At 47.5% G+C, this 27,867-nt stretch overlaps 1 protein-coding gene and 1 pseudogene across 1 annotated transcript; one reads left to right on the forward strand and one right to left on the reverse strand.

Moving 5' to 3' along the window:
- The first annotated feature begins 12,996 nt into the window (after positions 1-12,996).
- Positions 12,997-16,454, forward strand: LOC100279510 (uncharacterized). Its single transcript, NM_001152510.1, is given in 3 exon segments — positions 12,997-13,693; positions 14,322-14,832; positions 14,929-16,454. Coding segments are annotated over 3 exon segments (1,398 nt in total). The 5' UTR covers positions 12,997-13,568; the 3' UTR covers positions 15,691-16,454.
- Positions 16,455-22,828: 6,374 nt separating this feature from the next.
- On the reverse strand, positions 22,829-27,294 carry LOC103627768 (SNW/SKI-interacting protein A-like; annotated as a pseudogene).
- Positions 27,295-27,867: the final 573 nt, after the last annotated feature.

A 27,867-nucleotide genomic window follows, 5' to 3' on the forward strand; every position in this document is an offset into this window, starting at 1 on the left:
CAAAAACTAAAGGAAGTAGAGGCATCAAATGAACTATTATGTTTGGACTCATCAAATTTGCTTCTAATTCTAGTCCAAATATCATGCGCATCATGGACGGATTCGTCATAGTTTGATATGAAGGCATGATAATCTTCTTTGCTAAGAGAATTGTTTAAGATGTCAAAAGCTAGGTAGTTTAAGCGATAACATCTTTGATCCTCCTCGGAATTAATTTTTCCATTAAAACTAGAGGAAAAAATACTCTTGTCTATAATTTGTTCTAATCGAGGATCTATGGTTCTAAAAGCATTTATCACACTAGATGACCATGAATCATAGTTAGAACAATCATCAAATAAAATCTCAAGAGTTACCTCCTTCCGAGTTGGGTTCTCCTGGGTCTTCTTGTTCTTTTGGGATCTTCTACGAGCCATCACTTCGAGTTGTTAGACTCAAGATGAAGTGCCTAGCTCTGATACCAATTGAAAGTCGCCTAGAGGGGGGGTGGATAGGCGAAACCTGAAAATTAAAACTTTATCCCCCAACTAGATCCTTTGATTAGTGGTTAGAACAAGATGAGCAATTATTGAAGTATAAAAACTAAGTTCTTGCTAGTAAGGAGTATAGCTTTCAAATAATGCGGAAGTGATAAATCAATACAACTAATAATTCTATGATAACGAAGCAAGAAAGCTTAGATGAAAAAGAGCACTAACTCAAGTTCTTTTCTTGCGGAGTGTTGCTTCACTTAAATGAGAGTTTAACTTGAAGCAACACCAAATGATATGAGCAAAGAATAGTGCAAGAGAACTTAGAGTAAGGGAAAGCAAACAAATCACAAGCAGAAGCACAATGAACACAGGTGATTTGTTTTACCGAGGTTCGGCCCTCGAAGGCCTAGTCCCCGTTGAGGAGTCCACTTAAGGACGGGCCTTTTTCAACCCTTTCCCTCTCTCCCGATCACACAAGGATCGGCGAGCTCTTCTTCTTCTCAAGGATCACTCTCGATCCCACAAGGACCACCACAATCTTTGGTGTCTCTTGCTAGCTTTTACAAGCCTCCAACACTTTGGAGGAAGTTCGAATGGGAGTCAAAAACTCCACGCGCAAATGAACACAAAGATGTAGCACACACTATCTCTCAATGAATCTCACAAGGCGCTAGGGCTAAACTTAATTGAGTAGCTCTCAATTGCTTGCACTCTCTTTTGTGGCACTTGTGTTGGTTGTAGTGGACTAAATCTTGTGTATAGGATGGATCAATGAATATATGTGGTTGGGAGGGCTTGAGTATGTCAACTAGATGACTTGGAATGTTGCTTGGACTCCCACACCTTGAAGTGGCCGGTTGGGGTGGTATTTATAGCCACCATCCAAAAACTAGCCGTTGATGAAGTCTGCTGGCGATGGGCGCACCGGACAGTCCGGTGCACACCGGACATGTCCGGTGCGCCAGCCACGTCATCCTAGCCGTTGAGATTGGAGCTGGTCGACCGTTGGAGGCTTTGTCCTCATGTGGCACCGGACAGTCCGGTGCACACCGGACAGTCCGGTGCCTCTCTGATCCTCTGCTCTGACTCCTGCCGCGTGTACTGTTCTGCACTGTTTACTGTCAGAGTCGACCGTTGGGCGCAGATGACCGTTGCTCCGCTGGCACACCGGACAGTCCGGTGCACACCGGACAGTCCGGTGAATTTTAGCGGAGCAGTCTTCGTGAAATCCCGAGGCTGACGAGTTCCGGAGGCCGTGGTTTGTTGGCGCACCGGACATGTCCGGTGCACACCGGACAGTCCGGTGAATTTTAGCGCGCCGGCCTCCGCGAATTCCCGAGGGCGAAGGGTTGAAGTCGAAGTCCTCTGGCGAAGGGTAGAAAACGAAGTCTACGGGCGCACCGGACACTGTCCGGTGCACACCGGACAGTCCGGTGCCTCCAGCCAGAGGTGCCCTCGGTTGCCTTATTGCTCCTTTGTTGAATCCAACACTTGGTCTTTTTATTGGCTAGATGTGAACCTTTTGCACCTGTATAACTTATACACTAGAGCAAACTAGTCAATCCAATATTTGTGTTGAGCAATTCAACCACCAAAATTATTTAGGAACTAGGTGTAAGCCTAATTCCCTTTCAAGTGGCTAAACCTAAACTAGACTAGAACTACTCCTAGGATAAAATGCGAGTAAAAATTGTATTGATTCGATTGTTGATTATTACAAATCGGCCGTAGACCTCTCTATTTATAGAGGAGGGGGGCTGGACCCTTTACACAACTGATTCCGAGCTAATCCCGCGAATATAGCTAACAACCGTAGCACAAAACTCGGAACCCTAATCTATTCTGCGCACGCGCGGACCGTCCGGCCCACAGGCGCGGACCGTCCGGACCGCGGACCGTCCGGCCTCAGGGCCGGACAGTCCGCCGCTCAATTTTGGTTCGAACATATGCCCCCCTGCCTTTTGGTGGAGCTGGGCGAACCAAAAGCAACTAACTCGATGTGATCACATCGGTTTTCTTAGGCATCTTGCCACATACTAGGATGGTACTGTTTGAGGAAACGCCCATTCAAAGCCTTAGGTAAATCCTTGCCTTGTAATGTTTGTAGTAAATAAGCGTTACCAGACATCACCTGTTTCACTTTATAAGGACCCTCCCAGCTTGGCGACCATTTCCCGAACTTTCGGTCTTTATTCCTTAGAGGTAGAATGGTCTTCCACACCAAGTCTCCTACTTGGAATGATTTTGCTTTGACCTTCTTGTTGTAGGCCCTGGCTACCATGATCTTGTCCTTTTCTATTGCTCCCAAAGCTATCATCCTCTTGTCGGTCACCTCATCAATATTATCCATCATTGAATTATAATAATCAGTAGCAGTTAGATCATTTTGTCTGGCAAACCTGACAGCATTCAAACTTATTTCCACAGGTAACACTGCTTCCTGCCCATAGACAAGCTCAAAAGGAGATACTTTAGTAGCACTATGCTTAGATATTCTATGAGCCCATAAAGCTTCAGACAAAATCTTATGCCAATGTCTAGGATTATCAGATACCTTTTTCTTTATCAAATTAATCAACGTTCTATTACTAGACTCGGCCTGTCCATTGGCCTGAGCATAATATGGAGACGAATTAAGTAGCTTAATTCTGTATAATTCAGCAAATTCACGTACCTCCTTTGACATAAAAGAAGTACCTTGATCTGTAGTCAAGGTCTGGGGAATGCCGAATCTATGAATAATATGCTCAGTTATGAACTCAATTACCTCCCTGTGTGTCATGTTCTTTAGAGCAACGGCTTCAGTCCATTTGGTGAAATAGTCAGTGGCAACTAACACAAACCGATGCCCCTTTGATGATGAAGGATGAATTTCTCCAATAAAGTCTAATCCCCATCCTCTGAATGGCCAAGGCTTGATGATAGGATGTAATTCGGCTGCAGGGACCAACTGTAGGTCGCCGAATTTTTGACACACTTGGCACCCCTTGTAGTACTTGAAACAATCAGCTGTCATACTAGGCCAATAAAAACCAGACCTTCGCAACAACCACTTCATCTTTGGAGCTGATTGATGGGTACCACAAATTCCTTCATGTACTTCGGCCATGGCTAATATAGCATCATCTGGGCCCAAGCACTTAAGCAGGATATCATTAATCGTTCGGCGGTAAAGTTCATCACTCATCAACACATACTTGAAAGCTGTTCGCCGAATGTTCTTATCTGTCCTGATATTGGGATTTTGCAAATAATTAAGTATAGGTGTCCTCCAATCACTTGTATCGGCTTCATTGTCAGCCGAATCGATTAAGAGAACCCTTCTGGTAACCTCGGACGGTCCGGCGTCAACACGCGGACGGTCCGCGACCTGGGAATTTGGCTCTGCACTGGTTATCAGATTTTCAGTTTTGTGAAATTTCCCTCTCTTTATCCGATAACCCGATGCATCTTGTGCCAAGTTGTTAGCTCTATGATTCTCAACTCTAGAGATATGCTGAATACTGAATTCATCAAAAGAATGGATTATGCTCCAACATTTCTCAAGATAACTATTTAGAGTACCATCAAGACATTGATATTCTTCTAACACTTGTTGGACAACCAGCTGAGAATCACCAAATACCTTCACATGTTTTACTCCCATACCATTTAACAGTTCTAAACCGAATAGGAGGGCCTCATATTCAGCTTGATTATTAGTGCAATACGTTTTCAATCGGCTAGAGAAGTCAAAGGAGACATTACTTGGTGAAACAAGCACAATGCCAATTCCTTGCCCTTCATTGCAAACTGATCCATCAAAATATAAAGTCCAAGGAGTAATAGTGAGGTATGATATATCTAGTTCATGAATATCATTAACCCGATGTTCTACAATAAAATCTGCTATGACTTGGCCTTTCATAGATTTCAATGGTTCATAAGCCAAGTCATATTCTATGAGTGCATAAGCCCACTTACCAATTCTACCACTCATAATTGGGTTATGCAACATGTACTTGATTACATCGGCTTGACTAGAAACAGTGCAATGACTAGACAGTAAATAACATCTACATTTGGTGCATGCATAAAACAAGCATAAGCATAACTTTTCAATAAAAGTGTACCTTGTTTCAGCATCCACCAACCTTCGGCTTAGATATGTCACCACATGCTCCTTCCCCTCAGTTTCTTGTGTCAGAACAGCCCCAATAACCTTGTCTTCAGCTGCAATGTATAATCTGAAGGGTGCTCCTACTTGTGGTGCTTTTAACACGGGAGCCGAAGACAAGTATTTTTTAATGAGATCAAATGCTTTCTGCTCCTCTGCCCCCCAAGTGAATTCAGCATCATTCTTAAGCCGAAGGATAGGGGTGAAGGCATCAATCTTCCCGGCTAAGTTAGAAATAAACCTTCGTAAATAATTCACCTTGCCAAGAAACCTCTGCACTTCGACCTTACACGTCGGAGGCCCCACATTCCGAATAGACTTGATTCGGTCAGGGTCTATTTCTATACCATGTTCATGGATGACAAATCCTAAAAACTTACCAGCCGACACTCCAAAAGCACATTTACGTGGGTTCATTTTTAAACCATACCAACGCATTTTATCAAAGGCTTTGCGCAAATCAGCTATATGAGAACTAAACTCAGCCGATTTGACTACAATATCATCAATGTAGACTTCCACAGTGTTTCCTAACAACTCATGGAAGATCAGATTCATAGCCCTCTGATAAGTAGCACCAGCATTTTTAAGACCGAATGTCATGACAACCCATTCAAATAAACCAATGAAGCCTGGACATATAAAGGCCGTTTTAGACGCATCTTCTTCGGCCATGAAAATCTGATTATATCCGGCATTACCATCAAGGAAGCTAATAATTCTATTTCCTGATGCATTATTGATTAATGTATCGGCTATGGGCATGGGATATTCATCCTTAGGAGTTGCTTTATTTAAATTACGAAAATCAATGCATACTCTAAGCTTACCTGACTCCTTCTTCTCCACCGGCACAATATTGGAGACCCACTCTGCGTATCTGCAAGGTCTAATAAAATTAGCTTCTAGCAGCCGGTGGATTTCGTCCTTTATTTGTGGGAGAAGATCTGGACGAAATGTTCTAGCTTTCTGCTTGAAAGGTCTGAAACCAGGCTTAATAGGCAGCCGATGTTCGACAATTTCTCGGCTTAGTCCAGGCATTTCAGTGTAATTCCAAGCAAAACAATCTGAATATTCCTTCAATAGACCGATCATCTCATTTCTAGAATCGGTCTCCAGGGTCTTGTTTACAAAAGTCGGCCTTGGAGTTTTACCATCTTCTATGTCAATCTCCTCCAAAGGATCGGCCGATGTAAACCCCTGTCCTAGTTTATCAAGATCTCTGAATTCCTCTATCATGTCCCCCACAGAGGAATCAGATGATCTTTGCGTGATGGCAGACTTTCCGGTCTCGGGGACCGGATCATCCGTAATACTGTTTTTTCGCTGTGGTAGATGTTCGGTCTTAAAGTCCGAACTCTTTTGTGAAAGACCAGACCATCCGGCCTTGGCGGCCGAACTGTCCGTGACCAAAGACTCATGAACTTTGTGTGTATTCATCATTTAACTTTATTTAGGATTTAGCCGATTCTCCATCGGCTCTAGCATTACAGGAATGAAACCTTTCTTATCTATACTTATGAATTGATAATCAGAAAAGTCTACTCCTGTGAGACATGTAGCAGTCTCATAAGTCCAGAGTACAGGGGCATCGGCCACAGCGATGCAGGCCGATACATCAGCATGTACTTGTTCTATGTCATCGCCTACCCATTGTATTAGCATTTGATGTAATGTAGAAGGTATACATTGATTGGCGTGAATCCAATCTCTGCCTAGAATTAAACTGTAATTTCCTTCTACATCAGCGACGAAGAATGCAGCAGCAAGGGTCTTAGTCCCGATGGTTAATTCAACGGACGTGACTCCCCTGGCTTTGATCGAACTATCAGTTCCAACACCGCTGAGGGTCATGTTGGTCTTGACAAGTTCGTCATCTTGTTTTCCCAATTTTCTGTATAATGAATAAGGCATTAGATTTACAGCCGCCCCTCCGTCTACCAACATCTTAGCAATCGGTATCCCATCAATGTGACCGCGCACGAAGAGCGGCTTTAAATGATTTACCGATTCCTTTGGTTTAGTAAAGGCGGCTTCTTTAGGACCAAAATCAAACTGGGCAACAACAGGTTCATCGTCGCCGATGATAGTACAATCGGCAGAAAATGTAATAATATTTACATCCATACCTGGGCGTTCTGGAGAAGCCTCGTAGTCGACCAGGTCTTCTCCCAGCAGGTCGTCCTCTTCCATTGATGTTGTCATGTCGTTGGAGGCTTCCTGGTGAACGGCGGACGGTCCGCGCGCAGAGGCCGGACGGTCCGCGCCTGGTGCAGGTTGTCCAGACGCTTCCTGGTGAAAGCCGGACGGTCCGTGCGCAGAGGCCGGACGGTCCGCGCCTGGTGCAGATTGACTTTCTATTTCCGTGGCCATTTGTTTTTTCTCGACGGCCTTTGGTCTCCATTTCTTTTGCGGTGGCGGGTATAGTGGATGCGTGTCATTGAATATCTTTTCCGCCTCTTTCTCCTGGCTCTCCTTCACTCTTAGGCGCTGTAATTTTCTCTTTTGGGATCGTGTCAATCCTGCCGGGCACCATCGAGGCATGGAGTATTTTGGATCGGCTGTTTTGACGATAGCCGTATCCTTTTTGGTTGTGTTATCCTTTTTGGTTGTGTTGGCCGATTCACCAAAAATCATCGGCCCTTTATTGTCCCCCTGTATGACAACATCTGCAGTGCCTATTTTGATGATATCTTTTTTCGTTGTTCTTTGAGTTGCTACAGGCATATGCCCCCCTGCCGGATTGGTCGGCTTAGGAGGCCGAGTAGTCCGGCAATCTTGTTGGGCCTGTGCCTGGTGACCAGATTCAGCAGCGCTCAATCGGTCTTGCACTGGCGGCGCCAACCTATCAAAAACGGATGTTTGGGGTGCCCCCCAGGCGGGGTACTGTGGCATCCCAAATGGATATGGTGGCATGCCCCACATTTGATTTGGGACATATGGTGGAGGTAAGTATGTGTATGGATATGACATAGATGGATAAGGGGGTGGAGGTGTCCATGTCGGCATGTTAGGTCTCAATTGTACAATAGGACCTTTCATTTCATCCGATTGGTGAGGTGGTCCAATCGGCCTGACCTGACGTTGCTCATGAATGGGTGAGCGGGGTCGCTTTGGTGGCCGGTCACTGGGGCCGGCCTTCTTTTTCACGTATTTAGACAACAATTGATCGAAAGTCGGGCCAGGCTTGATCAGCCGACCAGCTGCTTTAAATGTATTTGTTTTCCACGTACCTATCTCGGGTCGTCGTGGTTTGAAGGTACGTGGTCGCTGCGGGTCCTGAGCACGGCCGGACTGTCCGCCAGAGTCCTCCGGACCGTCCGGCGAAGCGTCGGACCGTCCGCGTCTGGACGGCGGACTGTCCGTGATGCGCAGCACGGGTTCCCGCAACTGTCTTCCCGTCTGCGCTTGCCCCCCAGTGCTAGAGGCTGTGATGGTCACCTTTAGGGTCTCCCCTCCATCGGGAGTCTTCTCGGCCACCACTTTCCTGCAAGAAGCTTTACAATCCCCATCGGCCCTTTTAGCATTGCCGATGATTGTTTCCTTGCCTTTGCCTTTATCAGCTGTATTTGGCCGAATCAGGACTTTCTTGCCCTCGAAGTCAATCATGTTCATCGGAAAGGGCTCTGTATCCACCTGCATTTCCTGAAATTTCAATCGTCCTTCGTTAATGGCCGATTGAATTTGTCGCCGAAATACATTACAATCATTAGTGGCATGAGAAAATGAGTTATGCCACTTGCAATATGCACGACGTTTTAGCTCGTCGGCGGATGGAACAGTGTGATTTATTTTAATGTTGCCATTCTTAAGTAATTCATCGAATATTTTATCACACTTACCAACGTTAAATGTAAACTTAACCTCCTCTTGCCGTTTCTTTTGAACCGGCTGTAAGGAGGCACAAGCCGAAGATTTGGCCTGCTTTGGCCAAACCATTTCAGCAGCATACACCTCTGCTGATTCGTCTTCTGAGCTACTTTGGTCGCATTCTACTACATGTACGTTGTGACGAATTGTTTTAGCAGTTTCTTTGCTTCGGCTTTCACAAGCCAAAGCTCTCTGGTGTAATTGTGCTAGTGTAAAGAATTGGATGCCTTCTAATCTTTCTTTTAAATAATATCGCAGACCATTAAAGGCTAATCCTACTAGCTGTTTCTCTGCTAAATGAATTTGAAAGCATCGGTTTCTCGTATCTCGGAATCTCCGGATGTAATCATTAACTGATTCATCTTTTGTTTGTCGCAACGACACTAAATCTACCAAATCCAACTCAGAGTCACCGGAGAAAAAATGATCATGAAATTTTTGTTCTAGATCCCCCCATGATGAAATGGAATTAGGAGGTAAAGTGGCATACCATGCAAACACGGTTCCTGTTAGCGATAATGAAAATAAACGTACGCGAAATGCCTCTGTGTCGGCCAATTCTCCCAATTGTGCTAAGAACTGGCCTATATGTTCGCGTGTGTTTTTCCCTTGATCACCCGAAAATTTTGCGAATTCGGGTATCCTGGTTCCCTGTGGGTATGGGTGGTGATCAAATCGGCTGTCATAAGGTTTCCGATATGATTGCCCCCCAGGGACCATGCTTACTCCGAGCTTATCTCGGAACGCCCCGGCTATCTCTTCCCTTACTATATCAATGGCAGCCGGTGCTAGACCACCGGCTCTCTGGTCAAACATAGGTGGGGTTGGCTGGATATTAGCATGCTGTCTTTCCCCCCATTGGTTTGAGTTACGTGGTGCATTTTCATTTGCCCTATATGGGTCATAGGTTTGATCGTTTCTTTCCGGCCTCCTGGGTGGGGCCGGAAAGCTTTCCTGGGCTCTGGACCTTGAATTAATGGGTTGATGCATTGTATAGTGCGATGGGAAGTGTTGCTGGGACGGGTGAGGATTCCGGTAACAATCCTCCTCAAAAAGGTCATGTGCGGACTGTCCGGACATTGGCCCGGACCGTCCGTGATTATGTGCGGACCGTCCGTTGTTGTACGCGGACGGTCCGACTGGGTAGTTTAGGTTCTGTGCCGTGTGTGGTGGCTCGGGCGCATATCTAGGTAACTCATTAAAAATAGGCCCGACTGTTGCTGGCCCGGACGGTCCGCGCTCACGTGCGGACGGTCCGGGCATGTGCAGATCGGCTGGTTTGCTGCCGATTTGCGGTTGATTAGGGTATGTGTCCATCGGCATCCCATAAAGGGGTTGTGACTGGTCGTGACAACCTGTAGCCGATGTGTTACACGCGTTATCTCCTAACTCAACCTCGTGCGAAGGAAAATTTGCGGTACTAGATTTATCAAATGCACGTACTAGTCTCTTAAGATCGCTTTGCATACCCCCTATGATGTTCTGCATTTGCTCACGCTGATCTTCTACATAATTTCTAAGAGATTGCAGATCGTTGGTATTACTTACATTGGGGATATCTGGCGTGGGTTCGAGCGAAGCCGGATCCGTTGCCCGATGTCGGACGACCTTGTTGTTCCTGTCCACTTTGAAGTTGGCCAAGAACTTTGCTTTCGCCTCCTGGATCATCCGCTCCTTGTGCTCCTCGAACTGGAGCTGCTCGTCAGCCGGCAAGGTTTCCCAAGTCGGCTCTATGATGTTGCTTGGAGAAATATCAGAGCTATCCCTTGAACCGGCCATTGAGGGCCGATTTGATGAGCTTAGATATGTCGTCCCCAGCGGAGTCGCCAAAAGTATGTTGACGCCTTTTTGGAGCGCCAAACACTCAACAAGAACCGTGGCGGTGCCCTCTGCACAGGGGCGGACGGTCCGCGCGCAGGGGCCGGACGGTCCGCGGCCTGGTGCGAGGTGCGGTGGTGCTCTCTGCGCAAGGGCGGACTGTCCGCGGCCTGGGGCCGGATGGTCCGCGGCCTGGTGCGCTGCTGGGACTTCTGCCTGACGGCCGGACGGTCCGCGCCCTGGGGCCGGACGGTCCGCACGTACGCAGGGACGGCGGAAGATCGCCGACGGCGCCTGGATCTCGCTCCCGGGAGGGACCCCGTCGGGGAGTAGAGATCCTAGGTGGTGTCTAGGCTCGGGCAGGCCGACCTAGACTCCTCTAATCGACGTAGAGTCGAGGAGAGGCGGAGAATTTGGGGATCGAGTGGCTAAACCTAAACTAGACTAGAACTACTCCTAGGATAAAATGCGAGTAAAAATTGTATTGATTCGATTGTTGATTATTACAAATCGGCCGTAGACCTCTCTATTTATAGAGGAGGGGGGCTGGACCCTTTACACAACTGATTCCGAGCTAATCCCGCGAATATAGCTAACAACCGTAGCACAAAACTCGGAACCCTAATCTGTTCTGCGCACGCGCGGACCGTCCGGCCCACAGGCGCGGACCGTCCGGACCGCGGACCGTCCGGCCTCAGGGCCGGACAGTCCGCCGCTCAATTTTGGTTCGAACACCAGCTCTCGTGGTGTGGCTGAACAGTGGGTGCCCGGGCCCCGGTACTCCGCATGATTGAGCACTCAACAGTGTGCGCGTTGCACGGCAGGAGAAAAGCCATGCTCCGCAACAGTGCTTCACCTGTCACTGTAGCTTTCAGCAGTAGGGGTAGGCCGTACGAGCCAGGACTCGGGACCAGTTTGGTGGGGCTCGTTGTGTGGGCTCATGCTGACGAGGAGAGGAAGGAGTGGATTCTTGTTTCTCTGCGAAAAAAGCATGAAGGCGGAGCGCCGGAGCCGCGCGCGAACGATGGCTTCGCATAAGGATATTAGTAGCAACCTTTTCAACACTGTCACATTATTATTATCATAAGTACTATAAAACTATGAATGAAATAATGTATGTCGATACAATATTTTACGTCGCTATTTTATAGGCTAACATATCAATTAAATGTCGCAACTCAATGGTCAATATAAGCTAGTAAATTATGTGAATACGAAATAAATTACTCTTAATGAAGGTTTCACGCGGTTTGCAAGACCTTGTAAACGATTTGACATGGTTTTATCCTCATGAAATTAATTTCATCCCATAAAACTTAACCCTCTTAAATGATATGTCATAGCACTACAAAAATATGATGTGGCAAATGTGCACAAAACCACTATTGTGAATAGCCTAAAACCACTCCGACAGTCCGGCTCCGCTGGAGGCTGGACTGCTGGAGCCCTTCCGTGTGTGGAGGATCCGTCGGGTAGGCATCGTGCATGTGGCCGTGTATTGCTTTGTACTATAGATGTACTGTTTGTAGAGAAAAGTTTAAAAATAGGGAGTAAGATAAAGAGGATAAGAAGTCTACTGGAGATAGTTCTGTTACCAATAGTGAAGAATGGTCCTGTTACTTGCACTGCATGCTTTTAGAGGTGAAAACCGAACACGTACCCAAACTATAGATGTCCAATAAGCACGAGGCCCGCGAGCCCGACACGAAGCCCGTTGTTTGGGCCCGGTCCGAGCCCGACACGGCCTGATTCTATGCGGGCCCGGGTCGGCCCGACACGAATAAGCGGGCCGGGCTCGGACAAGAAACTAGGCACGGTAGGCTAGCCCGGCACGACCCGTTTACCTCTAAGCCCGTTAAGCCCGCTTTTTTTTACACTAAAACGTACTTACCGGCCCGCATAGCCCGCTTTTCGGCCCGCTTTTTTCGTGCTAAACGGACCGGCCCGGCCCGTTTAGGCCCGCTGCGGGCCGGGCTCGGACAGAAAATTGAGCCTGCGTGCCTATACGGCCCGGCCCGGTTTTCTAATCGTGCCTGGCGGGACGGGCCCAAAACGGGCCGGGCTTCACCGGGCCGGGCCGGGCGGCCCATTTGGATATCTCTAACCCAAACCGGTTATCGGATCATTGTAGCAAAATAACTCGAATTTTTTTATACATGTCTGTTTACTCGTCTAAATTATTATCCGATCTAGTACTGTATCCATCCCGAAATTTTACTATTCGTATATTATTCCCAGAATTATATTAGGTTAGAATACAGCGTGACCTATATTCTTTGGTGGCGAAACAAGCACCGGCGGCGGGATGGGCGTAATAAGCGACAGGAGTACTCGGGCGTCTGACCCAGAGAAGAAAGGAACAAGCTACAAGCCCATGCTACCAGACGTCTGCGTAGCGTAATGGCGTATCGTCCTGTTCTTTTCTCAGCCGTCGTCGGCCGCCGTCTGCGTCCGGTGGGTCTGATCTCCGTTCCGTTCGTTTCATTCAGGAGAGGAGAGTACCGGAAGCAGCCAAACGGGAGAAAGGCGAGACCGCAAGAATAAAAGGAGAAGAGGGGGCTTTATTTCCATCGCTGCGTCGAGCCCAGCAGTCCGCCTCTCCCTCGCTCTCAGATCTAATCATTATTTAATCCATTTTTTCCCAGTCTCACATGAGCACGCCTCACTCGTCCTCCACCTCCTCCGTCCCCCACCGCGCCTCCGCTCCCCAGATCCCCCAATCCCTAACCCTAGCGCCACCCACGGCGTGCTCCGCCTCGCCTTCCTCCTCCTTCTCCTCCTCCTCCGCGTCCGGCATGCGGGACGCGGGGGAGGACGACGACTCCGACTCCCCGCCGTCGCAGATGTCGGAGGACGACCCCGGCGCCGGCGCCGGCGACAGGTGGGAGCCGGATCTGAGGGGCGGGGGCGGCAGGCGGGCGCCGCCGGACCAGGTGCTGGGGAACGTGCTCGAGACCGTGCTCCAGTTCCTCACCGCCGCGCGCGACCGCAACGCCGCCTCGCTCGTCTGCCGCTCCTGGTACCAGGCCGAGGCGCAGACGCGCCGCGAGCTCTTCATCGGCAACTGCTACGCCGTCTCGCCGCGCCGCGCCGTCGAGCGCTTCGGCGGCCTGCGCGCCGTCGTGCTCAAGGGCAAGCCCCGCTTCGCCGACTTCAGCCTCGTGCCCTACGGCTGGGGCGCCTACGTCTCCCCCTGGGTGGCCGCGCTCGGCCCCGCCTACCCTTGCCTCGAGCGCATCTGCCTCAAGCGGATGACCGTCTCCGACGACGACCTCGCGCTCGTCGCCACCTCCTTCCCCTGCTTCAGGGACCTCTCCCTCGTGTGCTGCGACGGCTTCAGCACGCTCGGGCTCGCCGTCGTCGCCGAGCGCTGCCGGTACGTCGCCCTAGCACACTGGCCTTTTGTACTATGCTCTGTTGCACGCGGGGGCTGTGAATCTAAGCGGCCTCGCGCCGGTATCCAGACGAGTATTTTACCACCTCTCCTCGCTTTCGGAGGGTATCATACTATGCCATTCGTGCATTCGTTCGATCCTAGCTGCGCCACGCAATTCCGCCTTATTTAATGTGCGCGCCTAGCCCTTTACGCTTTCCAGTTTTATTGGTCCGGCCGTTCCATGGATCAGAATCTGATCTCGACGACCTTTTATGGACGTATTGCTTGGTTTCTGATCGCTACACGCCTTCCTGTCAAAATTACCGGTAAATCGTTTATTTATGTGCTTGACTTTCTAGTCACCAGACAGTGACACCTGCTACTCTCACAGCCGAATCTTGCCATGGGAAGTCCGTGGAATTCTACTGCCAAAGTTTATTAACTCTATTAGCCCTAGGTCCTTAGCAGAACAGTCTCGTTAATTAATTTGGTTACGCTCAGGTTTGGGGTACTTCCAGTTGCACGCAGTCTGCTCTTCCTTATTTTGGGGAGTAGGAGCACTAATATAGCAGCATTTAAGAGTAGTACTGGTATCTCACGCTCACGGTTGGTGCTTTCTGTTTTGTAGGCATCTTCGTGTGCTGGATCTGATTGAAGACTACGTCGAGGATGATGAGGACGAGCTGGTGGATTGGATCTCCAAGTTCCCAGAGTGCAACACCTCTCTGGAGTCGCTTGTCTTCGACTGTGTCAGCGTCCCGTTCAACTTTGAGGCCCTGGAGGCACTTGTCGCACGCTCACCGGCTCTGCGCCAGTTGCGTGTGAACCACCATGTGTCAGTAGAGCAGCTGCGCCGTCTCATGGCAAGAGCACCCCAGCTCACGCACTTTGGAACCGGTGCATTCCGATCTGAGGGCGCCCCTGGTGGGGGTTTGGCTGTGACTGAGCTTGCTACATCTTTTGCTGCATCCAGGTCTCTCATTTGTCTATCAGGTTTCCGGGAGGTCGATCCAGAATACCTCCCAGCGATCTACCCTGTCTGTGCCAAGCTCACGTCACTAAACTTCAGCTTTGCAAGCCTAACCGCTGCGGAACTCAAGCCAGTTATTCGCAACTGCACCAATCTTCGCACTTTTTGGGTGAGCTGCCTTCCATATTTTCATTGATGCATTTACCATTTTTTGTGTGCACTGGCAATTAAGATATAGGCATTGGTGTTTAATTTCTTATTCTAGGTCCTTGATACTGTTGGCGATGAAGGCCTACGTGCTGTGGCTGATGCATGCTCTGATCTCCGTGAGCTGAGAGTTTTTCCTTTGGATGCCTCTGAGGATTCTGAGGGTTCGGTCTCAGATGTCGGTCTTGAGGCAATCTCAAAAGGCTGCCGGAAGCTAGAATCAATCCTCTACTTTTGCCAGCGGATGACAAATGCAGCAGTAATTGATATGTCGAAGAACTGTCCCGAGCTTGTAGTGTTCCGCCTCTGCATTATGGGCCGCCACCGCCCTGACCGGGTCACCGGGGAGCCCATGGACGAAGGTTTTGGCGCAATTGTGATGAACTGCAAGAAACTCACCAGGCTTTCGGTCTCTGGCCTGCTTACCGATAAAGCCTTTGCGCACATTGGAAAACATGGGAAGCTAATAAAGACCCTCTCCGTCGCCTTCGCCGGGAACAGTGACATGTCCCTCCAGTATGTATTCGAGGGGTGCACCAAGTTGCAGAAGCTTGAGGTCAGAGACAGCCCTTTCAGTGACAGGGGGCTGCTCTCCGGACTGGACTACTTCTACAACATGAGGTTCCTATGGATGAACTCATGCAGGCTGACGATGAGGGGCTGTAGAGATGTAGCTCGGCAGATGCAAAATCTGGTGGTCGAAGTAATTAAGGACCACTCCGAAGATGAAGGGGAGGGGGAGACCGTTGACAAGCTGTACTTGTATCGGTCGCTGGCAGGACCGAGGGATGATGCTCCGCCATTTGTTACCCTCTTGTAGCACTGGTATTTGAAGGACAGCCCCGCACCGTACTGACGGACATGTTTGTTAGGTCATTCCTTACCATCAAGTTGCCATGGCCAGCGAGGGAAAGCGTAGCGTCCCGTGGGTGATATTCACAAGTTGCTGCAGGAGCGCTCGTGTAAAATCAAGTAAAGAACCTGCCGATTATTCCTTGGAACTTGATCTGGCATGGGGGCGGCATCCAGAGTTGGGGCAGTTGAGGAGCACATCCAGACCTAGTATAGCAGTGATGGGTAGTAACTGATTGCACAGGAACTGACTGCACACTGACTCCAGTCAGCAGGCTCCGGATGGTTCTTTGGCAGTGGCACCCAAGTCTCCAGTTATTTACTTTGCCATCTTCCGTTCCATTTTTTCAGCTCAGACCAAGGAATGGCGGCGGCGCTGGTGCGTGCTGCCTATGCCCGGAAGCTTCAATGGCTCAACCGGCCATTAATTATGAGTTGTAGTGGATCCAAAACTCAATTCCGCTATTTTTCTCCCCCTCCCATTGTTTTTAGCACTCCAGAGTTATTTTTGTAGACCTGTAGTGTAGACCACCACCACTACCCCTTTCCTCCGTCCCACGCCCTCTGCTATTTTATATCAAGAAGCTACTGGAGGAGACCTGGGAATTCGATCGGCATTTGCTTGGTTCGTGCCCCCACCCACCCCCTGGCGGCTGCTCGTCAACGTCACTGTTCCATTGCTTGCCAGTTGCCATGATCGTCGTGCTCCTAGATATTATGAGCTCGACCTCGACAGCTCTGTCGCTATAATAAACGCCCGTAGCCTAGCCTGCGTGTTGAAATTGCCATCATGACGATAGGCCCTACCAATGATTTGCTCTGATGCTGATAGTGGGCCGTCCTTCGTTTCATGTCGAGCGAGCGAGCGAGCCTCGTGACATCAACTGCCCTGCCCTGATGGCCGTCTGTTTCTATTCTGCTGCTGACGCTTTCAGGGTCCTGGAGGGGTCGTCATGGCTGATGCTGAGGAAGGTACACACTGATAGTGGTGGTCGGAGTTCCATCGCATCGCTGCATGCTGACATGCTGTTGTACGCCCTGTTGAGAGCGCCACCATCTTCCGTCCGCGTGCTGACCACTGACGTCGCGCTCCGAAAGCAAACCCCAACCAGTCGCCGCGACTAGTTAAACAAGGATGTGTTGTCTCTTTTACCACGGAGGAATGGCGAGCATGTGGTCTGTTTCCTCGGGGCCACTGCGCCTCGCAGTTTTCTGCAGAGATCCTGTTCGATCTGCCCGGTTTCTTTATACCATCAGGCCTTGTTCGGTTACATCTACCCGGAATCGTTCCGGCTAATCAAAGTTTATATAAATTAGAGAAACAATCCGGCTCGGAATCGTTCCGACCCACCAATCCGACACAAACGAACAAGTTCTCAGCGGCATCTGGGGCGTTCCGTCCACCGACCTTTTTTCTCTCTCTCTCTCTGAGGATTTGAGATCCCAGGTTCTTTCAGGGCTCTCCGGTATGGTGTCACGCACGCACGCAGGCCTTGTTTATGGCGCACGTCGTGCCTGTCATTAAGAAGACGTTGTCGGTTTCTTCAGAACGTCGATTAGCCTTGTTTTGTTTCGCTTGTGGGTGCACTGGGAGAGGCATCTGTTTTGGGAGGATCGGCCTGCCCAAGGTAGATATATAGATACGTCTGTCGAGTGACCTTGTCTCTTCGTCAGCCAGCCAAGTCGAGTGACCTTGTCTCTTCGTCAGCCAGCCGAGTGACCCTTCTCCTTCAGCTGGCCGACTCATGGCATGACTCGGCGAGTGCTGGCCGACTCATGGCATGACTCGGCGAGAGCTGGCCGACTTTTGGTGTGACTCGGCGACCTTTCTCCTTCAACTTCCCTCTGCGAGAGGTTAAATACAGGAGCACCCCTGTCACTCGGTACACGCGAGAAACACTTTCAGTCTCACAGTCCAGCCGCCCGAGTGAGGGTATTTCCATCTCGTGACTCTGCGCGAACAGAGAAGCGAGAGGGCAGGTGCCTCCGAAGCCGGTGCCGTTCGAGACCTTGCACGGGGGATCGGCAATTAGGTTTTTGGGGAGCGTCTACGCGACTGCCCAAAATATCTTCAACATGACAAAGGAAGCTGACCAAGGATCTGGATCATCAGAGCGCATAGGAGGGTATGATCAGTTTATTTACTTACTGTTTTGTGTTCTGGAGATTATATATGTTTCATATATTCATCTATGCTGTTTCATATTTACGAATGATTTTATCTTATCTGTTATGTCTTATTATAATATGATAAATCTGTCTGTTTTAATTTTACAGTCATGCTATTTATGTTTCTATCTGTTTATTTTCATTTGTTCAGTTAGTATACATGTTTATCGTATTTATATGATTTATACAATTCACATGCTCTATGTTCTCTTGATTTATATTGGTATGGATTAATTTAAGATCACGATTTATATGGTTAATTATTTATCATATGTCATCATCATAATGTTAATTTATGGAATTAAAATAATACGGTAATTCTAACAATTCCTGTCCGCTCCTTTCAAAAGCTTGTTGGTACCGTTAACTAGCGTGGTATGTAGCTAGGCTCTGGTTGGTGGCACTGGCACCGTTACTCTACTCCATCTGTGGTCGTGATCGAATAGCATATAGCACGTATTGATATACGAATGTGTGTGTTTTATTCAGAGAGAGCTGCATGCTAAATGACAGACGCACAATTTTTTGCTTTATTTTCAGGCTTCATTCATCTATGAATCCAAACTTACTTATGACTGAACATATTTTTCTTTATTACTAGTTCGTCTTCAGACTATAGTAGAAAATGTGAACAATAATCTGCCAGATTCACAATCCACATGGGCGGTAGACTTGTAACATGCTGGTTGCCAGCAGAGCGAGGGGCAGCTGCCTTTTGGAAAGGCAAGTTAGTCATCACTGGCCGGCGCGCGCGAGCCGGCAGTTGGACGCGTCGAAACGCCGCGACCCTGCGTCCACGAGTCGGCGAGTGGAGGCCGCGGGGATCCGGCGGCGGCGACCGAGCGACCGCCGAATCCGGGCGCGATCTTTGGACGTGCCCGGCGCACGTACGCGGCCGCTGGTTCGTGTGCCGGTTTTTCACACGCCCTTCTTTATTTTCTGCCTGCTTGACCCTCCCCCGTGGATCGTCGCTCAGATCTTCTTTGGGTCCGTCCATGATACGCGCCTCTTGACAATCGATGATGGCAAAGGACGGATACGGGTCACGACAAAATCTGCCTGCACTGCGTAGCGGAATCGTTCCTGTGTGGCGCCGACGAGGGGGGCGCATGCAGTGGCGTCCTCGTGATAGATATATATCGGAGGCGAGATTGTGAGCATCCGAATCACAGCGACATGGACGGCGCAGGGATTCGAGCCAAGGAAAACTGGGCTGGGTGGGCGAAGGACAACCCCCCAGGGCGCCGAGGAGACGGTTCTGTGGTCGCGCTGCGCTAAACCTTGGAGGCCTGGACGACTACGACCCCGAACCAACTTGTGTTCATGGATGCTACGCTATAGCGCGAAACGAAATATTCTTCGGTTTCTTTTGGGTGGTGGCCACGAGTGAAACGTCACACTCGCTTCACTGGAGACCGCTAGATATCTATATATATCCTGTGCAAGAAGCACAACCAAGTTGCCAGGGAAAAGCCACACGGGCCTGATAGTCCTTTTCTTTCTTGAAGGCGATTTGATAGCCCATATCAGATGAGCACATGGCCGCATATCGTACGGTTAGACCTGTTCAAACTCAAACTCGGGTTAAGCCGTTAAGGCCTTAAGGGTATTACCCGTGTGTTGGGTCAGGTCAAGTTGGTCTATACCATTTTATTCGATATGTTGGGTTAGAATTTTTTTAGATTGGATCGAGTATTTTTAGGGTTAGATAAAGTTTTAGATAAAAAAAATCATGGTTCATACATATTCCATGGGTTGTAGAGGCTAAAAGACAATAGTATATATCTTTCTGTTGCATGGGTCAGATTGGGCCGGCTTTTTTTAGAGGGGGACGGGTCAGGCTATAGAGAAAGGATTTTGTGATACCATAATCGGGAATATTGTTTTAAAACTATTCAACAAATAAATTTATAACCCAATTATAGATGATCTAATGGTAATAAAAAATTTATTACAGCTCAAGAATGTAATGGTACGTCTGTCATATTTTTTTACTACAATTGAACCATAAAACTACAACTTTGAATTAATGCTTATGGATACGTCCGCAGCTCCAGATGTGGCTATAATGAATATATTCACACGTTGCATACAATGTTCAGAGGGACACCTATGGTCTCAGATTTAGCAATAGTGATATCTTTTATTGTAATGTTGTCCCTCATAATAAACACGATAAGCGCGAGTATTACCTGAATTGGCTAGTGTTACGTGCCAACTTGGTTTGAGAAGCACGTGGCATCGAGGTCGGGACGCCATGATGGCGTCATGAGGAGCGTCGAGAGACCTTTGCAAGCCTCCGAGAACTGGCTGGTTTGAGACTTGGTCTCTAGAGTGAAGGGCCTAAGGAATGCCAGTCTAGCTCCCGAATAAGCCTACTCCAGAACAAGCTTTTGTTCATACATGGAGGACCCTTTGCTAGTATTTGAAAGTATGTCTTCCCTTGAGCACTGATAGTGGCCCTCAAGCCCTCTATAGATCGAGGAGGTCTTAGGTGGGACCAATCTTCCTACAAACACTTGATAGGACAAACACATCATGCATATAAGGATTGTTGATGCTTCTCTAGCCGTTAGCGCAAGGGGATATGTAACAACTAGTAGATCATGGCTAAGTAGTGACACAGAGGGAAGGACAGACCATGACAAGGTGGCCATGACCCACCATGATAGAACTGGTATATACCATGGCTTAGCCGCTCCGTGGGTGCTGCCTCTAGGCCTCATTGTCGCACCACTCACCCAAAGGCTAGTTATCAAATGGCACCTCAGACTGACTTAAAGTTGAAGCATTAGGCGTTAGTCATGTCATACAACTTAAATTTCAAGAGTAGTGTGATGCTTCAGGAGCTGTGCTCGATAGTTGCGAGAGAAAAGAGAGAGAATAAGGGAGAGTAGTCATGTCACACGACACTTGAAACCCATGATTCCTATTGTGTTTTGGGTATTATTCTTGATAGTTGTGGGAGAGGGGGGGAAAAGGGGATCAGTGTTATTAAAACTACATTTAAACGACGTTTAAACTATGTTTAAACGCCAAAACGCTAACTAGAGGTTGAAACCACGTTTTGGCGTTCTAAACTGTAAAACACAGTGTTTCATGTGTTTTAGACCATTAGCTACTTTTCGGCCTAGCCTGTTAGTTACTTTTGGGTTCAATCCGGCTCATGGATGAAGTTTTGGTGGTAAGCCACTAACCTCTCCGTTTTGGTATTTAACTTTATGTTGTTGTCTGAAATTATGACATATTAGCATTTTTCATATGTTGTTTAAAACTTCGTTTAAACGTTTAAAAGTCAAGCCATGAGCGTTTCAACGTATTATCGTTTTCATAACCTTGGGGGATGGGAGAGGACACCTTTAATCTTGGGCTTGTGGTCCATCTTTTCCTCCATTCACACATTCCACTGCAGTTACAAACAAGCACTCTATCTATCGTTGCCACCCCAAGCTAGCATAGTGATTCCATCTTTCAGCCCAGTGCGATGCCATGTGTGCTGCTTTTGTGTTGATTCACTGTTGAGTGCAAGGGTTCTTAACTAGGAGGAGATGGATAGGTTCCATCGGCTCCTTCAGTGCACCTCACAGCTTGCTTCCTTGGGAGCACATGTGGAATATATCTTCTTATATTCCACGGCGGTGGAGATGAACTTCCCTCTATCACGTGGTTCGAACTCTACATTATAGAAGTACATGACCTATAGATTGAACACCTCACCCCTAACTCTATCTTGTCAACGTGACCTTTACCTGCCTGTGCGAGACGTTCATGAGCGTGAGACTCTCCATGATGTTATTTTGGCACTTCCTTGTTCTCAGCTCAAACTATTTTGAGGTCTACTGCTTTCAACTCGGCTCAACAGAGAAGCCCTAGATCAACACTTCAACTTGTTTCATGAAATGTCTTAACAACTAAGGGTGAAAACAGGACAAATACAAATGGATAGTAGGCCACTCTGTATCCTACCCTAATGTATTTTAATCATATTCGGGATGGTATACATATAGTTAGAAATAGGACATATATGGATACAAGGACCGAATATTTATTCGAGCGGATAAGTGACAAATATAGATATTATTTGGTCAGATACATATGGATAACAGATACTTGTCGAATAATGCATGAATTGCTTATTATTTACTAGAATTGAGTTCACGCATAAGACATTTACACCGCGAGCATTGCATAGACCATAGATCAATATGACAATATAGCAATAAGTTGAGATCATATTCCAACACAATAATTTCAATGTAATGACAAGATTTGAATCACATAATAATAGTCTAATATAATACAAGATAGTTTCTAAATGACATAAGATAGTATAATACCAACACAAGATAGTCCAATGTATGTGATATATAGTTCATTAATAAGCTACGAAGTATTGGTATGATGCATATTCTATTACTTCGATATAAGTTTGGACATTATTTCAATAATTTTAATATGAATATGCGTTCAAACAAAAATGTGATGTATTACAAAGTTACTTTGTAGATCTGTTCAAGCTACACAATTTTCATATAAACTTTATTTTCATCCAAGTTCATATACAAAAAGTTAAGATTTTATAAAAAAAAATGAACAAGAAAAATAAAAAACAGGTAGTCGGGTACCCGTATCCGATCTGAATATCCACATATTTACCGGTTATTTCTCGCTCCGAATACGACCCAAATTCGAAATTGTACTATCCAAGTATTGCTCGTATCCGTCTCAAATATAAAAGTATCTGAATCCGCATCTTAAAAAAAGGTATTTTAGTATCCGGTACTCGTCGACAGGTATACCTTAGCCATTTTCACCCCTACCAGCAACTGCCCAATCAGCATGCATGTCACTGCTAGATGTACACATGGACCGGTATGAACCTGCTGTGAATAACTTTAAAAGTTTATGGATCTCAAGATCAACTTTTAAAGTTGATGCACCTAAATGAAACCCTCACATAAATTAATGAACCTCCAGCACATTTAACTCACCATTTTTTTTACAGAACGTCGTAATCCTAACCATGGCACAACTTGCTTAGCATACATATGTGGTGCAGCCTGATATTACATACATGAGCGACTAGCTGAAGAAAGTTCATAATTAATAAAATTCCTGTCGAGCTCCCTGGTCACCCAGGATCGCAAGGAGGATCTATTTGTTGGAAAACACAGATTGTAGCGTATTAAGAGCTCACAGTTATCTAACAATAAAATAACAGATCTAATTTAACAATGTCGTCCAAAAGTATAGGGTACCCTTTCTTGCAAACTTACTTTGATCGCAGGGTTCAGATGATTCGTCAGCAAGGTGGATCGTGCATAAGAGACATGAGCTGCATTCAGTAATTCACATGGTCACATGGGCAAAATGGGTGCCCCAAAATTGCAGCCAACCAACAATTGACCAGACTGTCCACACTCCACAGTCCCCACATGACTGAAGAAGAGTATAAGACACATCTTCAGATCCCACTTCCCACTACAATAATTTTCCAAAATAGGTTTGCGTATCTGTTTGTACCTGCAGCCGCAGGTTAAGCCAGCTGTTATAGCAGCATTATGATCAAGGTTTGTGGATATAGAAAGCATGTGTAGGTTTGCGTATCTGTTTGTACCTGCATACACGAGAATTTGCTTCGGTATAATTCGAAACTGTCATCAAATCTGTGGTAGCAAGCATGCACAGAAAGATATATACTCTACTAATAGAACTCAACTAGAACATAACAGTAAGCAAAGTAATTGCTTTGCCTCAGTTGCAGTCATCCGTGGCTCATGCAAACAATCAAGCAATGGTCTTAATAGTTATAGCAAATCTGCCATGCATTCATCGCTCAGATGCTCAGTCATTAGGAAATATCACTTTCTTTTAAAGAAACTAATGAGGTTTTAATAACAAATATAGGTTGAGCAACTTGATACATTTCTATCAAAAAAATGCTCTCGGAAGGTTTTGTTCTTCGAAAATGAACAAGTTGTATAAATGAGAATATCCTGGACAGGTTTACAGGACCAATAGTAGAAACCAGGACTCCAAAATTTACAAGGGCCAAAAAGAACTAAAATTTACCTTGAAGTAACGATCATAACAGTTCAGTCATTTCAATACAGGCTGCTGACAGTTCGTGTATTCACAGTATGTAGATCCACCCACATCTGCGGAATGAGAAGTGTCACAGTGTAAAGAATGGCAATAAGAAGTTAAGTACACTGCAGGGCAATAAGAAGTTAAGTACACTGCAGAAAAACAGAAGACCGTCAACCATAAACTAGAGCATGAACATCACTACACACAAACTAAGTACATTGATCTAGGAAATTTCCAGGTCTCCAAAATTTACAAGGGCCAAAAAGAACTAAAAGTCAGTAAAGGCTACCTTGAAGTAACGATCATAACAGTTCAGTCATTTCAATACAGGCTGCTGACAATTCGTGTATTCACAGTACGTAGATCCACCCACATCTGTGGAATGAGAAGTGTCACAGCGTAAACAATGGCAATAAGAAATTAAGTACACTGCAGAAAAACAGAAGACCGTCAACCATAAACTAGAGCATGAACATCACTACACACAAACTAAGTACATTGATCTAGGAAATTTAGTGACAGATAACCACAGACCACATGACACAAAGCCAAATCTCATCGAGTACATCGGTGAACCATGAATAAAAAAACAAAAACTCGACGTGCGGGGGTAAGACAACCCCGGGCATTATATATTAAGAAGACATTCTCACGCAGGTCGAGAAAATCCCTGAACCCATGCCCCACCCATACACAACGGCACTGTAGCCCATGTGAGAACACGGCCACGACCACGACTGGGCCTTAGACCTGTGCTTTGGCGTGGGATAGACGATGGGATTTTTTTAACCATAGCCTAAAATTCGCTTCCACGGGGAATCGAATCAGGACCTAAAGAGTGCTAATCAGACCACCTAACCAACTCGGCTAGAGGCCCTTTCGCGTGAACCATAATAGCATCCCACAATAACAGCAGAAAGAAAGAATGTAATACGCACCACCAAAAAATTCATAAATAGAATGAGCACCTGTGCAGGGAATCACATACCAGGCAACAAATAGCCACACTGAGTCCATCCATATCCCAGAAGGGTAACTGATGAAATCTCACAGCCCAATAACATGTAATATAAAAATTGATGGAACATGACTAAACAAAGTTCATAGATCCTATAATGAACAGGTACACACATAGTACTTAGACATCATAGGATCCATATATTACACACTATTTAGCACAACCATTGAAAGTAGGCACACGAGCTATAACAGTACAGGTGCCACACTCTTTCTTATCAGAGTTCAGCTTCTAATGACATCCTGCTAGAAAATATTCGAGAAAGCAGACAAAAACTGCAGAAGCAGAGCAAATACCTCAGCGCCCCCTCTCAAAATTAATGCGCGACCTCCCTGATCCACCATCATAATCATCCCTCATTGAGGATCCACCACTCGCCTTCATGCTTCCTCCGCCGCCAATCTTCTCCACAGCTTTCTTACCCTTCTTCACCTCAGTCAAGAACTGATCCAGACCGAACGGATCATTTTCTTCCTGCTTATCAAATTCAACAGGCCTGTCTCGCTTGCCAGTCCTCTCTGAAGCACCAGTAAATCCCTTGTCAGGCTTGAACCTCTCTGTCTTCATAACCTTCTCCAACTGTTCATCTGCATCACCGTATACATCAGAATCCCCGTCCTTCTTAGGCCTGTATAGCGTGGACATAGTGGACTGCGCTGTGAAGAGACCCTTAGAGTAGATGTTGTACTGATCATCTGTGGCAAAGCCAGAGTCCATTCCCTTGTCCTGGTTGAACAACCGCTGGTCATACATGACCTCACCAGCTTTTGCAGCACCAGTGCTTGCCATACCAAGAGCAATCTTCTCGCTGATATCACGATCCCTGTCTCTCGTGATCTTACTCTTCTTGCCCATTGCAGCATCCTTGGCTTCCAGCCTCCTCTCCCTCTCCCTCTCGCGCCTGCGCTCCTCACGAATTTTATCACGCTCAATCCGTGCTTCCCTCTCTTCTCTAGACTCCCTGCGCTGCTCACGCGGTTCACGTGGTCGCTCCATATCCATATCTTCATCGACAGCCTCAAGCCCTCAACTGCTCCCCTGCCGCCACCAGCAGGCACACCTGATGGTGCAGGTGGGGCACCAGTCCTCTCCATGCGTGCCCTCTGAGCAAGAGCCCTTAGCTCTTGCTCCTTCCTCTCCTTCTCCTTCAGCATAAGTTCCCTCTGAACCTTGGAGCGCATCTGTACTGCCTCCCTCGCCTTCTGCTCTGCCACATACAATGCTTCAGAAAGCTTTGCAAAGTTATCGTTGATCTGCACCTCCTGCAGCCCCCTCCCATCAGCCGCCAACCTTTTATCAAGTGGGATCGTGTAACCCTTTGGGTTTTTCCAATTTGAAATGCAAGGCGGGATCTTCCAATCCTGCTGATCCTTCACAGTAACCGGCCTTGGAGGCGAGTGCATCACTGGCACAGGTGGTGACCCAGATGCCCGGGGCACACGCTTGTGCTTGAATTTTGGTGGCTCAAGAGGATCCACCGCCACCTCTGACATCCTAATGATCCTCTCCTTTGCACCTGAATTGAAGGCCGCGGATTGCTGGGACGGCTTATACTTGATGAACTTGGACTCAGAATCATGAGTCGGCACGTTCTTGGGCTGAGCTGCACTGCAGAGAGGCGGACGTTAACAACCTTCTCCAAGGCGGCCTTGGTCCGTTCAGTGGTCTCCTCGATCTGCTTCTGCTCCTCGTCGTCGTCTGACATCGCCTGAGAATCGGCAGTGGCTATCTTCGGCACGAGGTCGCTATGCTTGGAGTAGACGATCTTGCCTGCGTTCTCCCCCTGCTTGACGACGGCGTCGAAGGCGACGCTCCCGTGTGCGTCGACGGTGAGCGCAAGGATCCTGGACCCGCCCTTATCGTCGCGGCGTCCCATGCCGAGCGGGTACTGCGCGACGTGGATCTCCGGGAAGGCGCCGCCATCCCCGAAGTCCTCCGGCCGTCTCGGCACGAACCCCGCTCGCTTCCCGTACGGAGGCATGAGCCTGGCGGCGGCCGCGGGCCTCGCTGCCGCGGCCGCCTGCGCCGACTCCCCGCCGTACCGCTCCTTGAACCAGGGGTCGCTACTATGGTCGTAGAAGGTGGACGCCGACGTCTTGGGCGCCGGTAGGAGATCCTTGAGAGTCGCCATGGAGGCGGCCGCGCGCACGGCGCGTAGGATCTGCGGCTAGCTAGGGTTCCGGCGAGTCGCCTGGTGCTGGTGGGGATCCGATGGATAGGGGAAATCGATGCGGACGACGAGCTAGGGTTTGATTCTAATGATAGGTTTTTTTACCTATGTCATTACTATTTTAAAATTTTGTTACAATTCGCCTATATGAAAAACTGACATATAATTGTATCCACTGTCACGCACGCTGCAGTCCGCGGCGCGCCGCGCAGCGACGCCTGCCGTGATGGCGCAGTCCGGCGTCATGACCATTCCTTGCGCGGCGTTGCCGTCCGGGAATAAATCTCACCATCGATTTAATCCGGATCTGAATTAGGTGAATCCATATGTCACACTCAATCTCATGATTAAATCCATCATTTAATTCATGTATCTCTCAAAACTAGTTATTCTTTTGATCCATGGATTCTAATATAAACTTGTGCAACATCTTCATAGATTTGTTCCATACATAATGAGCTATGGATAGAATCCATGCTTTCCATAGTTTAAAAAATTCTCAAACCCTTGGGTTATAATTCATGATGGGTTTAACCGAATACAAAAATTTGAGTAGGCTTGGATTGTTTTGGGGTATGGATTGTGTCATGGATTTAATTCCAATCCATGCTAATTCAGAACTAGATTGGTGTAAACGAACAAGATGAGGTGTTCCTGGGACCTCTTCTTCCTGTCGATTCATTCTTTCAATCCCGCCC

Source organism: Zea mays, chromosome 5 (genome assembly GCF_902167145.1).
Source record: "Zea mays cultivar B73 chromosome 5, Zm-B73-REFERENCE-NAM-5.0, whole genome shotgun sequence".
Lineage (NCBI taxonomy): Eukaryota > Viridiplantae > Streptophyta > Magnoliopsida > Poales > Poaceae > Zea > Zea mays.